Source organism: Barbatula barbatula, assembly GCF_947034865.1.
Source record: "Barbatula barbatula genome assembly, chromosome: 4".
NCBI lineage: Eukaryota > Metazoa > Chordata > Actinopteri > Cypriniformes > Nemacheilidae > Barbatula > Barbatula barbatula.
In genome coordinates, this window is record NC_136768.1 from 10684802 (window position 1) to 10705024 (window position 20223).

The following is a 20223-nucleotide window of genomic DNA, read 5'->3' on the forward strand; positions in this document are numbered from 1 at the left end:
TACATAGAGAAACAGTGGATAAGTAGCGCTGCGGGATGGTAAATTGCGTTGTCTTTATGAATGGTAATGCTGGTCACTGTAGCTCGCAGCAGCTCACAGCAGACACATACTTTGTGCAGTTATTAGCGTGTTCTGTACAGTAATGAAAACAGATCGCACCACAACAAAATATGCACTCACACAAATGCTCCCAAATACAGAATATGAGGTCACACAGGTTTTAAGGGGGCCATATGCAACTAAAATGGTCGCAATTTCGAGCCCTGCACTCCATCATGCCAATCGTGTTCTCGAGAGACCAATCAGATCTTGTGAGATGCATCAGATCTCGTCTGAGAAGATATTTTGAAGAATGTTGTTAACTGGCGCCCATTCGCTTGCCATGGTTTTGTGTCCATATAAGTGAATGGGTGCCAACGCTGATCGGTTATCAACTTTCTTCAAAATATCTTGTCTGTGTTCTGCAGAAGAAAGTCAGTCATACAGGTTTGAAATGACAAGAGGGTGAGAAAATGTCTTCTCTATCCTGTAGGGTGTACACAACTTCTGTCAATTTCCTCATGGTCTCAGTGGTTTCAAAGAATCTCTAGATGATTTGGGTTAAACTCTAATGCAAGCCTACGGAGTACAAATGTTAAAGTGGTATTGGCTTCAAGAGCAAGAATCTTAAAGCCCGTCACACAAGCTGAGCTACACAGTCCCAAGTGGCCCATTATAAGCAACTAAAGCCAACAGTCCCGAAAGAGATTCAAAGATGTTATCACACCAGCACAGAGAAACAGACTGAGACCTCACAACCAGTGACTTCTGATAGAGAGAGAGACATCTTAGTGCACAATGAAGTGTTGTACACAATAAAAACGTCATACTTGTTTTTGCTGAGGCAAAAGACATCCTAAGGGATGTAAATAACAATGATGATAACAGACGCGTCCATAAATGAACACAAACACGAGCCACCAAATTAGCAGCCTGTGGAGGACTTTCATTTTCTTTTGTGTTCTTCTCTTGTTCATTCCCACTGATAAACACAGATTTATGTAAATGTATCTGTGTGATTTTATCTCAACACACACAGATGCTTCTGTTATTATTAACATCCTCATTAACTACAGTATTTCTCTATAGGCCTGTATCAAACATATGTTGAAATGGTGTTTTCCAGCAGGCTTCATAATGCATAATTTTATTTTCCCCAAATGTGCTCTCGGTTTTGTTGTACTTCTTCAAATTGCATTCATGAACACCGTCTTTGTGTTTTTAGCATATTTCTGAGCCTTGAGGGCAGGGATTCTCAACCTTTTTGACTCCAAGGCCCCCATTTTATATATTCAAAGGCCCCAATATAATATTTTAGAGCTTAAAGGGATAGTTCATCCAAAAATAAAAAATCTATCTGTCATCATTTACTCAACCTCAGGTTGTTTCAAACCTGTATACATTTCTTCGTTCCAAATGAACACAGAGAAAGATATTTGGAAGAATGGTAGCAATTTTCAGTTCAACGGAAGTCAGCTGGGGCCCCCTTGTGAGGCCTGGGCCCCACACTAGCCCCTGTGAGAACCACAGGGCAGTTGCTTAATTATTATTTACTCGTCGGTTTCCAAAGAATCCTTTCTTAAGTTTTTGTTCTGGCCCTTAAATGTGGCTTGTGTCACTGAAAATGTAAGTATGATGGCTCGGAAAAATATATCACTTTTCTCCCCAACAATCTGCATGATTTAAGCTGTCATTCATGTGTGTTGGCAGAATAACATGTCAAATTTGAATACATAGGCTAGTGGTTTCGGTCAAAGTCATGACATTGTAATAGTAGTAGTGATGCTTGTGTTAGCTGTTGGTTTGCTCAATTCATGCTGTCAGACGGCAGGGCCACACCCACCTGAGTGTCAATCATTTTGACAGGCTGAGAGGTTGACATCCAGTTTGACAGCTCTCAGACACGGTCTTGCTAGGTGTGTACTCATAACTATGTGGGCACACACACATACACACAATGAAAGCACAGACATGCGAATCAACATGAAGTGTCTGCACAAAACGTGACAGCTAGTGAGAACCAGGGTGTGAAAGTGTGTACGTGTATGAGAGATACAGAGTGTGATAGAGAAATAAATTCTGGGAAGGATGAATGTGTCTTACCTGAGTTTTGACACAGGCGTGGGTCTGTTGAGGTTCACAGTCATCTGATATTTCTGATGTATTCACGGTACCTGCTGGAGAGGATATTGTTTGTTATATCCTATTAAGTTTTATGAGTTTCACGTTTCATACTGTTTATTTCACACCAACTGCTGCACACATGAATCTATAAACCACTGTACATCTATCTATGCCCTCTTTCATACAGTAATCCTACTTTTAAACCTCTGAGAGGAAGGATGAGCATTTCATCACACAATTTTTGTGTTTGTGTCATATCAGCTTCCAGTGGCAAATCCCCCTGACGCTCACAGTGGGAAACTCCAGTCACATATCAAGAGAAACAACTATTTGGGTCTCCAATCGAACAGGTAAGATACACATCGTGTTATTATCCCTTTTCACACATGCACACATCTTTAATAGGACATTTTGCAGGCACGTGATGCGAATTCGCAGGTCAGAGTTCATCAAACTTGAACTGTACTATGCAGCGAAATACCATTGAGCGCGCTTGCGTTTCCGGTCAGTCACATCCGCTTGAATGGAAGTCAAAAGGGAAAAGTCAAGTGTGACCGCGGCTTAAGCCACCACTAACCCCACCCCAAAACCTAATATGACAGACGCAAAGGCAAATTTTGCCAAACGACACATTTTTGTATATTTATAAGAAAATGATATTTGTATTAAGTGAAAAATACTTTGTATTAAAATACATTAGATTAAAAGTCGTGCTGTTTGACGCGAAAAAAAAACGTGCTGACGGACAAAAAAATGGACAATGTTTGTCAATGAATACGAATCAATAGATACAATTTCATGACGGTCATAAATTCCCGTGAGACTGTGTTGGTATATCACAAGTTGATGCGTTGTGTGAACATTCTTATGCATTTTCTCCGCCCTTTTAGTAGTTCAGTTTAAAGTTGTTTGAATGATGTCACTTGTTAAAAAGCACAACAATGGAAAACATCAACAAAAATAAACGTACATTCAGATAAAAAGTCATGCCTGCATGTTTGTAGGGACAACGCTGAAGTTGACGCCGCTGTTTAAGGAAATTTCATAATGACATGACAGAGATTATCTGTATTTTGTTACTGATGTGTTCTGCCACGGTCAGACTTTGAGAATGTGAAATTCGTTCGGAAGGTGCTGCGAAAATGGGCGGGAGCGATTCCTCCATCTTTTACGTTTCTGTACCGAGAGGTCACGCTATGACACTTTGATCTTCTATCGGTCTCACACACTCACTTGGCGCGAATTCCCTGGTCAGGGTTCACCAAACTTGAACTTTGCTACGCAGCAAAATGCAAAATATATTCGGACGGACTTGCATTTTTCCAGTCTGACGCATGCGCATGTGTATGAATGGAAGTCAATGGAACAAAGCGTCAAGTGTGTCCGTGGCCTTAATGGTATCTTACCAGTTAAAAGATGAAACATGAAGCATATTCCCATATTTACCGGAAGGGTTATTCTGGTAAGGATTACTGTATGAAAGAGGGTATAGATAGATGTACAGTTGTTATGTACTTTTTTTGGGTGGGTTAGAGCTAAAGAGAAGCAAGGACTCAGTTGCAATATGCGCTTGCATTTAGAACAAACACAAAGTAAACAAGAACCATTCCTTAGGGGAATTAACACAGTATCCTTGCTGTGATGAGGGATTCTGGAAGTCAGACCATTTGAGCGGAGTCAAGAGAGCCACGGGACCAACCAACCGACATGAAGAAAATGCTGTTCTGAGCTGGCACTACAGAGAACACATGGAGGTTAAATAGAGAAGAAAGTGAGGAGGGTAATGAGGAAAGGCAAGCAGGGCTTGAACTATTGGTCAGGTAACTGAAAAGCTGAAATCAAGATACACACGAGAGAGAAATGGACTGCAAAAAAAAGGCTTGTGCTCAAACCAACACCGGAAAAAAAGACATGGAAGCAGATTACAAATAATAAAACAGAAAACAACACACACACACATTGTACTTTTTGTACGATTCAAATGTGTGTGAATTAGCCCCAAACTGTTTCGAATTCTCATGAGATCCAGCTAGGAACCCAGACCCAATACTTCATAGGCGTTACAACACAACAAGGTTGACAGAAAAGAGCGCACGAACAGAACCATGCGTCTGCCAGAATCCCAACACCAGAAAGCAAACAACAACAGAAGTGTCACGATCCAAACACCCACCTCTGACACAAATCACCAGAAGCCACAGAAGTGTCATGATCCTGTCACTAGAAACTATAAACAACCTCGACAGCGTGGATAAAATCATGACAGCTTCTCTATGAAAGTTTCAATGCTTTTTTCTTTAATCCACACATTATTGCATTCGTTTTAAGAACATACTATATCTTATGAAATACCACGATTCCATGTAGTATTTTGATGCTGTGTCATGTTCCTAATTAAAATCTACAAAATAGACCAAAATTCCTTTATACACAGATCTAAATGAATCATGTTTTACTGTTTTATACTGCACGCTACAATATTTGTAGTATTAACTGTAATTGGATAAGTTTTAGCAAATACTGTAGTATACTACAATATTTACTGTGGTAAGATTTAAAACTCTTTTAGCAACGTTTACTGTAGTAACTACTAAATATATATATTTTTAATTGGAACTAATTAAATAAATGTGCAATAAATTCTATGTATGCAATGCTTATTAAGAGAAAGGTTAGACTTACTTTAAATGTGACTAAAACGGCCAGTATGTGGCGGCAATTCTTTTGTCAGTGATTCATTCAACCAACTGGTTCAAAACAGATGATTCATTAAAGCAAGTTTCTTGATGAATGACTCACTGAATCATTATCTCGTCTTAGTCCGTCCGGATTTATTTAGGAGAGAAACACAGCAAAAAGACTGATCAGCGTTCAAGTGAACGTTAATGCGCATATGCAACACTAGTTACGTCACCACGATACTACAGTTTAAAAACAGGGGTTTCTGAAATTTTGAAGCTTGAGCATTATGATGCTACCAAAGCACCGGTACACTGTGAACCCTAGTAGAATGTAGTGTTATCTCGCAGGTCTGACACTTGCAATCTGGTCACAGATGTTTGGAGACAGCATGGATCACGATACACTTTATAGTCATTGTGTCTGCTGAGAACTCTAAGGCATCAGTGCATTTGTTCTCCATGAAAACCACAAGGTCTCACTGTAATATTATAGCATATAGAGAAAACAAAAATATGGCATGCGTTACAGAAATTTTAAATGCTTCATTTCTTTTTTATTTATAGAGATGCACAGAGTTGGTCACATGGACGGAGAGATGTGGTTACTGGGTAACATCAATCAAACAGGCTACTTCAGAGTGAATTATGACCTGTACAACTGGAGACTTCTGATTCAACAACTCATGACCAACCCAACGGTACATCACCCACAATTCCAACGTTCCTCATTTTCTCATATGACTCATGTTTCTATTCATGTGTTTTTTCCTCCTTCTCTTTATCCTAATCAGTCTTTTTATAAATGTATTTTTCCGCAGCTCATCCCCGTGGGCAACAGAGCCAGTCTGATAGATGATGTCTTTAACCTGGCAAGGTGGGTTCTGTCGGTTACATGGCTCCTCCGAACACAAACAAAGACTTACAAATGATATCACTGGACTGTCATGAGTGGATTACTGTATGAAAGATCTTTTGTATAAGGAATTGTGACACAGTCATTTAGAGTTCCTCAGAGGCTTTAAAGAGCCACAGGCTGCCAAGCTGCTATTAGGCCCTTTGAGAACAACTGCTCTCCCTATGGTCCTGTTTAATACCCAGATAATCTTAATGAAGTCATAATTGGCTCAAAGAAACCAAGCATGCAGAAATATTCAATAACTGGAGGCTATATGTGACGAAAACTGAAAGCCCAAAAGCAGTATTTAAATGATTTACATTTTAAATAGTTGATAATTACAGATGAACGTTTGGAATAATTTCATTTCCCAGAATATGACGAACAACTGCTCGTCTGTGGCTCTGCTTCGTGCAGATTTTAAATTCAAAGTAAATGAGAAAGCTACAGGATATATTCTGCTAGCTTTAGGACCTCTCATGTTTATCGTAATGCTCATGTTGATTTCATCAGTTTATCAGGCATTTTCTAAGCATAAAAGTTTAGTCTGTTGAGGTGAAGTTGGAATTGAAAGTTATGCTTATTGCTATCATGCATTTTGTACATAAATGCATTGAGTGTGTTTACATGCACAGTCATTAAGGCCATTGCACCTTGAGTCCGAAATTTGCATCAAATATTTCGGCATGTAAAACAAAATACGACCAATCACATTTACACACTGCCTCCGATATTTTCTTCCATCCTTAAAAATTTCGGAATATGTTAGATTTTCGGCATTTTTCGCATCTGTAGCAAGCATTTTGAGAGGCGTTTTGACAATTCAGAAACACTGTACAAACGCCAAATACAAAAAAAGCATATGATAATTTCGACCATTTAAAAATGTAAGACCCTTGCTTACGAAGCTGATAACGTGTAAGCTCATTTAAAACCCGTAAAACGGCTTTCTTTTATCGGGGCAATGACATTGTAGCAAAGTTCCATAAAAGGGAAGGAAGGAGGCGGGAACCGGCGGACATTCAAATAATAAAACTTTAATTAAACATAAACAAATACGGAAGTAAAGACCGGCAGCCACCTCACGGTCGACTGCTGGCCATAAAACAAACACAAACTTAACACAATGTCCGGGCCCGGTCCTCTCTCGTCAATAGTCCTGCCGGTCGTCCTTTTAAGCTCCCGGTCATCTCCGTGAGAGATGCAGGACCAGTGCGTGCACAGCTGATTGCACTTATCACTCACGCCACAGGCCCCGCCTCACGGCTCTCGTCCCGCCTTCCTCACCACAGACATAAATGGCATTACCCGCTCGGCGGAGGAAGTCGCCCTTTACTGCGATTTCGCATTGCATGTACACTCCTTGACCGGTTTTCTCTCAGTTTTATGTCTGATAGCGTTATAGTTAAGGTCGACCATGTGGGTATTTCTAAAGCGACTTAACATACCTAATTGTTAAACAGCGACCGGGAAAAAAAACATTTTAATATGCCGTATTAACACAATAACGACGATCATTTGATTGTCAATACTGGTATATTGTGACAGCCACTAATATAATTTAAAGTGACAGTTGACCCAAAAATCCTGTCAAAAATCCAGTTATCATTTACTCACCCTCAGACTGTTTCAAACCTGTATACAGTTTTTTGTTCTGCTGAACTCAAAGGAAGATTTTTGAAAGAATGTCAGTAACCAAACCGCCATAGTTGGGAAAATAAATACTAAGGGAGTGAATGGGAATGAAATCTGTTTGGTTACTGACATTTTTCCAAATATCTTCCTTTGTGTTTAGCATAAGTAATGTATAGAGGTTGTAACAATCCGAGTAAATGATGACAGAGTTTACTATCCCTTTAATGGTATTTCAAATACAGTCTTTTTATCTTGTCCTAGATTTCAACCATGTCAGTAATGCTGAAACATGTAATCTAAAGTTAAAACGTTACACCATGTTTTGGAACACCTGTTATGGCCTTTGGGTTTGTATACTGTAAATTGTCTAATAATCACTGGTGTTACCATCTGTGACTGACACGCATGACCTTGATATGCAACACATGTAGCTGTTGTAATACTGTGCCTAACAAGGTTGTTCTGCAAATACACTATCACCCCAAGCAGCTAGAAATGTAAAGCATTTCAGTACCCTGCATAATTGGATTGTATTATGTGGGACAAGTTATGTGATGAAGTTTAATCAGGGATATCTTCAAACTTAAATATGAACAATAGTAAACACCTCCAATAAGAGACCTTTTGATTTCACGACTCTTGGAAAGGTCTCTTCTCACATGTTTTTTTCTAAGGATATAGGCCACCTGTCTTTTTCAGCTCTCATGGGAAGGTTAATTGTGTTTTCTAAAATAGGCTGATGGGGAAAAAAGTTAAATAAGAGCGCAAAAAAGTCTTATTTAACCAAAGGCCAAGATCATCCTAAAAATACTGCATCGAAGATTTCATGTGCTGCTGTCAATGACAGTGATGTGATATGTGCTGTTAGTGCTCATCACGTCTGTGTTTTCAGAGGATTTATGGATTTATGCAAAGTGAGACACGACTGCAGCTGTACAGGAGAAGCTGTTTTTGTTTCTTTCAGCATATTACGACTCCCCATGCAGTCATAATGTGGCAGTTATTCCATTCTAAAAGAATAATGACGAACAAAATGAACCATTTTTTCATGTTTTGTTCTCTTTCCTCTAGGGCAGGCTATCTGCCTCAAAACATCCCTCTGCAGATCATCTCATATTTGTCTCAGGAGAGTGAGTTTCTGCCCTGGCACGCTGCTAGTCGATCTCTTTACCAGCTGGATAAACTCCTGGACCGCACCGAAGACCACAGCCTCTTTAGTGTGAGTCTGATTTCTCCTCATCCAACAGTCCACGACTCGAACAGACACATTTTTTTTTATTGTTGATACAATAACATTATTACGTATCACCAAATTTGATGGTAAATCAGCAATGCATCTCTTAATATATCGTTATCTTCTCTCGTCAGGATTATGTGCTGAAACAAGTGGCACCGAAGTATCACAAGATGGGCTGGCCGACAACTTCCTCCGACGGATCCTTCATGCAGGCTGCTTATCACAGCCAGTGAGTTTAGCTTAGCTTCCATCTTGAATTGTATATCATGGGTATGAACTTTTTACTGAGGACAGAATTTTAAGCCAGACGCATTTCACCCAAGAGATGAGACGTTAGTTCATCGGTTTTAAGTTTTTCTACTTTCTGGAATCTTTCTTTTTGTCCTCAGAGAGTTACAGAGAGAGGTGATCATGCTGGCCTGTAGCTTTGGCAACAAACAGTGTCACCGTCAAGCCGTGTCTCTCATTTCAGACTGGATTTCCAGCAACAAGAACAGGTGAGAACATTTACAGTGACACATACAGATGGTCACATAGCATCATCCGTGCATTAACATTTGTCATCATGGAGTTGCAGATGCATTTATCGTTCTGAAAATATAATAAAACATAAAATAATACTTTTCTGGTCAGAGATGTGTAAACATTGGTGATGTGGGGGAAGTACAGTAGTAGCTTTATTGCAGGTATTGCAACTGTACCCTAGGACTTATTTCTTCGTCATTATGCCAAACCTTTTCCATATTCCTCTGTATACATATGTATAAACCCACAGAAACAGAGAGAGATTCAATTTTGGGAAACACAACGTTTGCTCACTTAAAATGATGCTCTATTTGGAATTGTACCGTGATTTCATCAGACCTGGAAGCATAAGCTTTGATGTGTCAAATGTTTTCTTTGCTGTCATTTCTTCAGAGGTGACCTCTGGTCCTGCTGGGATATTAAAAATGTCAATTCGATTTAATATTCAAGGATGATCGCATCATAAAAGAGGGAAATGTTTGATAGAGTTGAGCCGGATACTCGGCTGAAACGAGTATCCGGTACGGATAAAGCATATTTGCCGAGTACAAGTATTATACGAGTAATACGAGTCAATATCTGTGCTCGGATGGAATAAAAATCCTCATTGGGTAGCTGACTGTGTCTGCGTTCTGTGATAGGCTAGTCACAGCGCCCCTCCCTTACACATACAGATTTGCTGTGTCCCGCTCTGCTCACTCACACACAGAATGCTGAGAAGAGAACAGCTCTCTTTCTCTCTCTGTCTCTCCCTCAGTCACTCAGGTTCGCGGGTCTTTTCCGTTAACGTTTAGGGTTTCTTCAGCTTCAGGTTTGTTTTTTATTTCGTTTTTTTTTGCAGTACTTATTAACAGAGTTCTGGTAAACGTAGGGTTTGTTCAGACGTGGTGCTTGGTAGAACGCGACTAGCGTTGCGTCTCTGCCTGTCTGAGATTTTTTTTCTTTTTTTAACCGTCTGCTGATTCTAACCAGTTTTTTGACTTCAAGCAAAAAAATAAAGTAAGTAAGTTAGTGGTATAAATGCGTATTCTGATCAACGGGTTCTGATCAACCCATAGCAATTGCATGATTAAAAATAACATACTGGTTAAAGCCCCGCCCCTTTCAAGACAACCCGACCACTTCCTGGTTAAACCCCGCCCAATTCCATGTTAGGCCCCGCCCAGTCCGAGTACAGATACAGATACGGATAATTCATATGGTTAACAGATACAGATACAGATACAGATAATGCTGTACTCGCTCATCCCTAATGTTTGACATTTATGTCTGTAATGTCACCCCACAGTGACCTACAGCATTTATAAGAAATTGCAGATGCCAGATTTTAGATGGACTGTAGAGTCAGAGACAATTACTAAACCAATATGGCTTTGTGGTTATAGTCAGAAACAAATGTATAGTACAATACAATGTAAGTCGCTTTGGATAAAAGATTCTGGCAAATGCATAAACGTAATTTCAATACATTTTTATGCCAAGTTTTAATTTGACAGATATGTGCTCATGTAAATGATCATTATAAATATGTCTCTAGAATCTTTATTATAAAAATGCCTAAAAATCCAAACTAATTTAGCCGACTTTCATTGTGTCTTAGGTAACGTCACAAGCAAATAAATATAGATTTTTAAATGTACTCGTTCATCATGTCAGGTACAATTGTAAGAAAGCACAATATACTATCTTTCACAATCGTTCAATCCATGGTTCAATTGGAGTGACATGACATCATGTCTTTCTGGAAGATCTGTTTTAAATCCAAACTCCCAGAGGCTTGAATGGATCATTCAGAATCAGCAGGTCTTTATTGATTTTTGTTTGAGCAAATCGTGAGTTCAGTCACTGCTACCCCACAGCTCCTCCAGGGGTTTACTGTTATTTCTTATTATTCTTGTAGTAATATTAAATGAATTGACTGTGTTTCTATGGCTGAGAGCTTTTCTCTCTGTTTAAGGTCCGCTGTTGACTGTTATTGTTTTTTGTGACGTGTCATCAGATGGTATTATAGGTCCACAGAGAGTTCTTACTCAAAATCCATATACTGTATCTGAGCCGTGCCATTCAGCTTTATATTGAACTGTGTTCAGGGGTGCGATGATCTGGGTCATATTCTCACCACTTAAATTCTGACCTCAAGGAAAGATGATGTTTAAAGCATGTGAGCTCAATGGAATCACAAATGTTTTATGCTGTAACAAAATGTACTTTTTAAGGTTGATGCACACGTCCCAAAGGGCGAAAACATTTCAGACTGCAGAAGTCCATTTGATCCATGGCTTAAAAATGCTCTGGTTCGAATAGTACAGGACACACTAGAGTGTATTTTCGGTGTTAAAATAATTTTTCATATTAATATATACTGTACAATAACAAGTAGTTTATTCAATCCTACATCTTGTGTTCATATACTGTAAATGTTAAAGTCATTGTTCTGTCCCATAGGATTCCACCCAACGTGCGGGACATCGTGTACTGCACAGGCGTGTCTCTGATGGATGAAGACGTGTGGGAGTTCATCTGGATGAAGTTTCACTCGTCCACTGCCGTCTCGGAGAAGAAGATTCTTCTGGAGGCCTTGACCTGCAGTGACAACATCGACCTGCTCAACAGGTGTGTTAACTGGTGTTCATCTCATTGAAACGCATTTACCTCATGAATCCTAGCAATTCCCTTTTTCCCACATAATATCAATAACCATCAATAACGTAAAAACAATAACCACTGTAGGAGATTTTCTGGCGAACCTCTATGGTGCTAAAGTAGAATGATGGATTGTATTATATTCTGTACAGACCAAACAAGGAGATCCAAGAGCCCACACATATTCTGAATCAGTTTGTATAGTATGTTTCCAATTCAAAAATAAATTCTGTCATAAATTGCTCACTCTTAAGTTATTTCAAATCTGTATACATTTCTTTGTTTGGTTGAACACAGGGAAATATATTTGGAAGAATGCTTGTAACTAGGGATGCACCGATACCAGTATCGGGTATCGGGCCCGATACCAAGCTCATGTACTCGTACTGTCATGATTCTGCCTGCTCTTGTCTTGATTTTCTGGTCTAGGGGCAGAATCATGACAGACCCACGTGTTTTATGTGGAGAGGATCATATTATGGTCAATCAGGACATAATATGCGTTCTCTCCTGTCTCGTCATTTGGCCCTGCCCCTCTCGTTTCTAGTATTGCTCTCCTCCTGTGTCGCATTACCCACACCTGCCCATCGTTATCCCCTTTGTTAGTCTCCCTATATAATACCCTCTTGTCTATTGTCTTGTGCTCTTTGGTTGTACATATTCTTGTGTCCTGCCCTGTTGGAGTGTTCATGTTTCCTGATAGTCTATTGAGTGTTTGCTGGTCTTGTTTGGTTTTCAGTTGGTGTCTTGTTTAATAGTGTTTTCCCCATCGAGGGTGTTTATGTTTTGTTCCTGTTTTATTATTAAAGTCTGTTCGTTAACCCCTTCATCTCCGCTGCCTTGCAATTGGGTTCTTCCACTACCACGATCGTGACAGAACCAAAGAGCCACTACAGAACCCAGCAGGCATCCATGGATGGTGCAACCTTTTCCCGATGGCCGTGCACCTCCGATCCCGAGTGGTGGAAGGATATGGTCTCCCAGTCCCACGCCGGAGGAGGCCCATTCCCTGCCCAGTGCCAGCGTCCCTTGCTGGACTACGCCCGGGACATTGAGGCCAGGAAGGCATCCCTTCCCGATGTGCTGGTCCGGGCATACCTGGTGGCTGGGATGGACGATCCACCGCCTTTTCCGGAGCGGCAGGAGATGGTGTATCAGCCGTTCCCGCACTTGGTAAAGCAGCTGCAGCTTCGAGAGGAGCTACGTAGAAGCTTCTCTTCCAGTTGCTATCCAGCCTCTCGTTCCGGTCTGGCGTCTGTCCCGGAGCACTGTGTCCTGGGTGTGGTCACGCGGGGAAGGTCCACTCCACCACCTGCTAGCCTCCGTGGTAGGCGTGGACGGAGGGAGTCGTGGGACTCCCCGTCCGACTCTTCCAGCACGGAGATAGTCGGGTCCCCCACCGCTGCTCTGCAGCCGGCCACATATCCTGTGAGCCGGTCAAAGAGGAAGAAGCGGAGGAGAGGTGCACCGTCCTGTCCTGCCCAGCAGCCGGTGGTCCCGAGTCCGGTGGTCCCGAGTCCGGTTCTTCAGCCGGCCTTCCAGCCGGCGTCAAGTCCTGTTCTTCAGCCGGCCTTCCAGCCGGCGTCAAGTCCTGTTCTTCAGCCGGCCTTCCAGCCGGCGTCAAGTCCTGTTCCTCAGCCGGCCCCTCCCAGAACCTCTGGGCCTCCGCGCTCTCGAGCGCCGCCCCCCAGGGTGTACCCTGGTACTCCGCGCTTCCGAGCGCCAGGGACAAAGACTGTTCCCCCTTGTGCCAATCCCTTCGGATTTACCCCCCTGGACTCTTGTGTTCCCCCCATGAACTCTTGTGTTCCCCCACCCCCCCCTCCCCTGTTTGTTATTTTTATTATGTCACCCCAACCCATTGATTATTCTTGCCTGTCTGCCCTTGTTGTTTTTTACCATGTTTTGTTGGATGTTGTCCGTTTCCCAGTCAGTCTTGTCTCGTTAGTCTGCTCCTTTGGTGAACGCCAGGGGGCGTTCATTAAAGGGGGGGGGGTCCTGTCATGATTCTGCCTGCTCTTGTCTTGATTTTCTGGTCTAGGGGCAGAATCATGACAGACCCACGTGTTTTATGTGGAGAGGATCATATTATGGTCAATCAGGACATAATATGCGTTCTCTCCTGTCTCGTCATTTGGCCCTGCCCCTCTCGTTTCTAGTATTGCTCTCCTCCTGTGTCGCATTACCCACACCTGCCCATCGTTATCCCCTTTGTTAGTCTCCCTATATAATACCCTCTTGTCTATTGTCTTGTGCTCTTTGGTTGTACATATTCTTGTGTCCTGCCCTGTTGGAGTGTTCATGTTTCCTGATAGTCTATTGAGTGTTTGCTGGTCTTGTTTGGTTTTCAGTTGGTGTCTTGTTTAATAGTGTTTTCCCCATCGAGGGTGTTTATGTTTTGTTCCTGTTTTATTATTAAAGTCTGTTCGTTAACCCCTTCATCTCCGCTGCCTTGCAATTGGGTTCTTCCACTACCACGATCGTGACATGTACTCGTACTCGTAAAAATTCCCCGATACCAAAGACCGATACCTCACGTGCCGTAATTGACAGAACGTTCCAGTGCACACAGAGACACCTGCCGTAGCAGGCACAATGTCTTAGAGTGTTCACACCTGAATCGCGCTATTCGTGTGTAGCTGGACGCTTGAACATTTTGAGTTTACTCACTTCAATCGCGAGTGAAATTCGCGTCATGGGAGGGGCTTCTGGCAGGCGGCTCCAGTCTTGTTGCGAAATGGCGGACATGGATTTTGTTGAGCAGGTAGCTGCGCATAATGTGCAATGGAAGGCTGAAGATAGACGTAGACTCGTTCGGCACCGTGTCTGGGTCCAGAGGCGCAGTTCTGCAGAGGCGCTGTCCTTCATTGTTGTTTCAGATTTCTGCCTCCGCTCGCTATGACATAATCACGTCACTACTACAGCAGGCGCCTGACTGATTAACGCGGCGCAAATTTTCGCCAAAGTTCAGATTTTTTAACTCGCGCGAATAACGCAAACGCTCAATTCACGCCATCTCATTCGCAAGTAGGTCTATTGCGTCTTTGCATTGACTTAACATGTAAATCACTCTTGCTTAACGCTTCATTCGCACTTAGCAGTGTGGAAATATTTCAAAATCAATGATGACGACCCACAAACGGCAATCTGCATGCTTATGTCCTTGGTTTTGCCCTTTGGAGGTTATTGGATGGACACTGTGAATTGTGGCTTTGAAAAGTTTTGATAAGAACATAAGATTGATTTATTTTTTCTATATGAGTTGAAGTTGTTAAAAATAAAGATGCTGATATGTTCATTAGTCTCATTGTGTTGTTCTTAGAAAATTGCCACAAACAAAAAAATCGAGCATCGGCATTTGTATCGGTATCGGCGAATACCAGGGAAAAAAGTATCGGTATCGTACTCGATCCTTAAAAAGTGGTATCGGTGCATCCCTACTTGTAACCAAACAGTTCTAGGACCCCGTTGACTACCATAGCAGGAAAAATGACAATGGTAGTCAAAAGTGCCCCAGAACTGTTTGCTGTGCTACATTCTTCAAAATCTCTTCTTTTGTGTTCAACATTACACAAAATGATTAATGTAATTTTTCCTACTATGGTAGTCAATGGGGTCCAAGAACTGTTTGTTACAAGAATTCTTCTAAAAATTGTTCTCTGTCTTCGTCAGAACAAAGACATTTGTACAGATTTGGAACAACTCAAAGGGGAGTAAAATCTGATGACAGAATTTAAATTTTTGGGTGAACTATACCTTTAATCACACTTGGAAATACCATACAAATAAACCTACCATGACCTTCTCTGCAGGTCTGTTGAGACTGACTGGGTATGTCTTGCTGCAGATAGAATATAAAGAAATGTTTTTGTGCTTTGCACCTAGCGAACTTTATGCCATTCATCAATTTATAATAGAAACTTGAGGAACCTTTTCATTTTTGGTCTCCATCCTCTGAGGTAAAATCAAAGTGTCTTACATGCTCTCAGTGATCCATGACTTTGCTGTCATATTCAACGCTGTACAACATCTGCATATACAGTACATATTAAAATATTAGAAGGTGTAGCATGAATGCAAAATGCCCAGAATGGAGAACAATGCTGAAAACTGCTTAGACTCGACCTGGTTGACCAACCTGCTGTAAAAACAAAGACTAATGGCGTTTTGTCCAGCAACCCAAATATAATAAAAGTATTATCGTGAGTCTGAATGTTGGTGAATGACGAAAAACGCTGGAGCAGCTGTAGTGATGTGATGTTTCAAGAAAAGTGCCAGACTTCATTGTCAAAAGCACACAGCACTGGCAATACTCATGTGTTAATTAGAAACTGTTCACTTGCTTAGGAGTTGTTCAAAAGTGTTGATTTCTAGAGATCTGCATTTATATTACGCCCATCCTAGGCATGGAAAATGTATCATTTGTGTCTATTGGTGAATTTAAAGGCATCATAAATTGAGTGGTATTGGAAGCTTGTGATTGTTTTTGTTGAAAGGATATTGCCTAATATTGTTGTAATGTGTACTTGTTATATTGTATATTCAATTTGTTTTACTGGTGGCTGCTACCTTGGCCTCTCTTGTAAAAGAGATTTTAAATCTCAATTAGACTTCCTGGTTAAATAAAGGATCAAACAAACGATTAAAGAAATATACACACAAAATGAACCTAAATTTCCTAAATGTAAATTCCATGAATCTGGATGAAAACGGTCACAATTTTGTAAACAATTTTGACTTTATTAACGAGAATAAATAACCGGCTAGATGAAAAACTGCAGACTGCAGGAAATGACTGTAGTACACTGTAATATATTGCAGTATAACTTCACTTATTTAATGTAAGATTACATTTTACTGTAGTGGCCTATTTGCTAAAGTATACTGCAGTACATACTTTAATTTTGTTTTAAAAGTCAAACTTTTTACGGAGTCACTGAATCGTTCTACAGATTGTTCAACCGTGTAGTGTATGAAATTTAGAAGTGTAGTATTGTCCCAAATGGAATACTAGACCGGAAGTATATCGTTTTCCCAGACCGGCGCAAATAACAGCTAACACATGGCACAATGCGTGTGAATAAAAATGTATCTATATATTGTAAATTGAATGTAGATTTCGATACATTAGCGAAACTGCGACCGTTGAGTGCGAGAAGTGTCCACAGTTTCACACTTCATATTTTGTGATGCTGGTTAATTCAGAGCTACTGAACTTCAAACAACGAAAAACCCAACTCACATTAGCTTTATGTGAATAAGAGAGAGAGAGAGAGAGTGTTTGTGATATTTAATCTACTACAGAGAAAACTGCCTTGAGTTTTGAGTGAGCGGGTAAGCATATTTTATTAATTCAGTGTGAAGCATGAGGTAGATGAGTCTGTGTGTTTAGTATTGATTTCTCTTTTTTTGGCACATCTGAGGTCACTTCAACCTTCTTCTCTTTGTTTTTGTTGTGTGACTCTAACGTTACATTTTTCTATGGCCTTTAGCGACACAAGCTGCAGTCGGAATAGAATAGGCCTACTAGCTATAGATGCATACTCGGCACAGTAGAGGCCTATACACTACACACTGTAGAAATAGAAAGATATTAGAATACTGTTTTTTTATCCAGTGGTGTAGCTTTAGCATTGTTAGCATTGTAGCATTTACGTCGGATGTGAACATTTTCAAAATGTCACAATAATACCTGCAGGAATATTGTGTAAGTCAGAAAAGCTAAAATCAAAACTGCAAAGTACAATTTAACACGTGAACATGATAAAAAATATAAATAAGATTTGAGAAACAGCACAGCAAAAACTCTTCTCTCCTGTGTTTTGATTTAGTTCGCGCATAAATGTAAACCTTTGTCACTATGACAATGATCTACATGTTGTTTATCACAAGGGGACCCAACCCCAGAATTAAACTCGGAAAAGTTCATCAAAACTGAGACTCGAACCACAGCGAGGCAATTACTCAACACGTTATTGCAAATTGAAAAACTTGCACAGTGTGGCTTTATACAAAATATCTTGTTTCCTATTTCAGCTTTTTTTAATCTACCTGACATTGAAGCAAATGACTCTGTCTGCATTTGAATTGCTCTTCTAGGGTTAGTTACATATTGAATAAACCAACCTCGAGGTATTAAAAACACATTTTGAACAAGTGTTTTGCAGTGACTCGGATACCGCTTGAAAGATCTGGTTTTAATGATTTCATTTTAGATTTCAGACCAGTTCTGAGCAAATTCCATTGAATTAAAGAAAAATAATAAAGGTCCATGATAATACGTCAAAACGACAGCCATAGATATGTCGCGAAGCATAGTCCTTCAAACGAGAGCACCGAAAAGGAACTGGCTGTTTTTTTATGTTTGATTTTTTAAGTTTAATATTTAGCATCTATACCTTGTTCTTTACAGGCTTCTGAATCTGTCTCTTTCATCTGACATGGTGCCGGATCAAGACGTGATTGATGTCATCATACACGTGGCTCGCAATCCGCTCGGGAGACATTTAGCATGGAGATATTTCAGAGAGAAGTGGGACATATTGAATTCCAGGTAAATATAGCACAGCTTCATTCATTCATCCCCTTAAGCCCTGATGTTAACATTGTCATACGATCTGATTTTTGTTTGAGGTTTGGTGAGGCAGATGGCATATGTATTATATATATATATATATATATATATTTGCTTAACAGTGCACACCATCTCTCTTGTTTGCAGGTACGGAGAAGCTTTATTTTTGAACTCAAAATTAATAAGCGGCGTGACAGAATTTCTCAACACAGAGACCGAGTTGAATGAGGTGAGTCTGAGCTTATACACCCGCGGGCAACTTCAACCCAAAAACACATCTGTCAATCAAATAAACAACATACGACTCTTCATGGAGCATTAATGTTTCTGAAAAACTTTATAAAGAGGAAACTTTGGTTTGAGGACCATTTCTTTGGGTTATTTTCTCATTGTAAGCTCTATACTTCATTGAAATGAAGGAAATGAAACGTTTATTCACTTATTCAAATGTATTCAGCATCAGCCCCAGAGGGCAAAGACTGCTGATGCTCATCTCACTTCAGCACAGCAGCTTCTCATGCAGCTGATGTCACCTGCAATTTATCATTCTTACAGAGATAATACAAAAATACCTTTGGTGTTTCCTTAAACACATCATTATCATACTGTCATTGACAACGAACCGCTGCCAGAACACTTCATCCAGTTTAGGTGAAGCACAACTGAATGATTTAGACAAAAAGAGTTTTTATGTATGATCTGGTGTACATTTAATGGAGCTGGTTTGAAGAGTAATTTTGTCTAAAATAGATGTTTTAATTCTTATAGTTTACATGTTAATTCATGTCATTGTTTGTACAAGTTATTTAGGGACACAAGTATTCTCCTAAAACAATTTTTGTTTTAGGAGCATACTCCTAAGTACAATAGTTTGATCATTCTGTACTCATTATCATGAAGACTGCTGTTATCTACTAAATTACATGTCAATCATTCCTGTGTTGTTTTTTCTTTTTTTCTCAGCTGAAAGAGTTTATCCTGACCTGTGGGGGAGCCGCGGCACCTGCGTTCGCTCGCGCCTTGGAGATCATTCAAGCTAACATAAAATGGCTCGCACTCTTCGAGCATCAGTTCTACCAATGGCTGCGAAAAGCTCCCGATGGATAACATAACGTTAAGCATCGAACACTTCATTAATGTGGAAGCTCTATCAGACATTTACAGGCCAGTGACTTTGGAAGAACGCTATTAAGAATAAAAGTTACATTTTGGGACCATGTGCGGAATTGAGCTTTTATTTCACTGCTGTTTTTAAAACAGAAAGGCCCTGGCCGAGACCAAGACGAAAGGATTTAAATACAAGAGGTCATCTGTCCAAAAGAGGATATGTGCTTGAAACTGGTGTGTTGAAAGAACATATTTTTACATTTACGTTCTTTATGCTTTTCGATGTATGTTAACAATTAGGTTGAATGACATTGCATTGTTGTCTTAGAGGGACATAGCCAGAACACAAATTCTCGACACAAGTGTTTTTCGTTTATTTAAAAAAATATTTTTTGTGTGTTAGCCATGGCTTGACATTTTCATGCGGCTGTCCTTTGGACAAGTTCATTTGTCATTTGCTTGTCGGAGTACAAATATTACTTAAAAAAAACTTGAAATATATTTCATTTGAATTGTTAATATAATTGTTTTGGATCCTGATTGGTCAAGGTTGCTTATAAGCGTTTTACCTAGTGTCCACTGCCGCCACCTAAATGTGTTAATACTATTTTCGAAAACCAGACTCAAAACCACCTAAATTCCTATAGACATAACATTGCGACAAACTTTGATGGCTCCATGCAAGTATTTTGTAGAAACTTGCGAGTTACCACGTTTGAAGAAGCAGGCAAGCTCTGTAAGAACATCAGTCACCCCTGGGGTG

General features: G+C 40.3%; 1 protein-coding gene across 1 annotated transcript in view; it reads left to right on the forward strand.

Moving 5' to 3' along the window:
• LOC306893439 (thyrotropin-releasing hormone-degrading ectoenzyme-like) overlaps positions 1-19977 on the forward strand; it is a gene marked incomplete at its 5' end in the record, with an annotated part of 79490 nt that extends 59513 nt beyond the window's left edge. Inside the window, 10 exons of the mRNA XM_079455240.1 lie at positions 2425-2513; positions 5409-5542; positions 5663-5718; positions 8446-8593; positions 8743-8840; positions 9001-9108; positions 11582-11749; positions 18192-18332; positions 18501-18582; positions 19317-19977. Coding sequence (XP_079311366.1) covers positions 2425-2513; positions 5409-5542; positions 5663-5718; positions 8446-8593; positions 8743-8840; positions 9001-9108; positions 11582-11749; positions 18192-18332; positions 18501-18582; positions 19317-19460 — 1168 coding nt within the window. The 3' untranslated portion in view covers positions 19461-19977. The remainder of the gene's footprint in view (positions 1-2424; positions 2514-5408; positions 5543-5662; positions 5719-8445; positions 8594-8742; positions 8841-9000; positions 9109-11581; positions 11750-18191; positions 18333-18500; positions 18583-19316) is intronic.
• Positions 19978-20223: the final 246 nt, after the last annotated feature.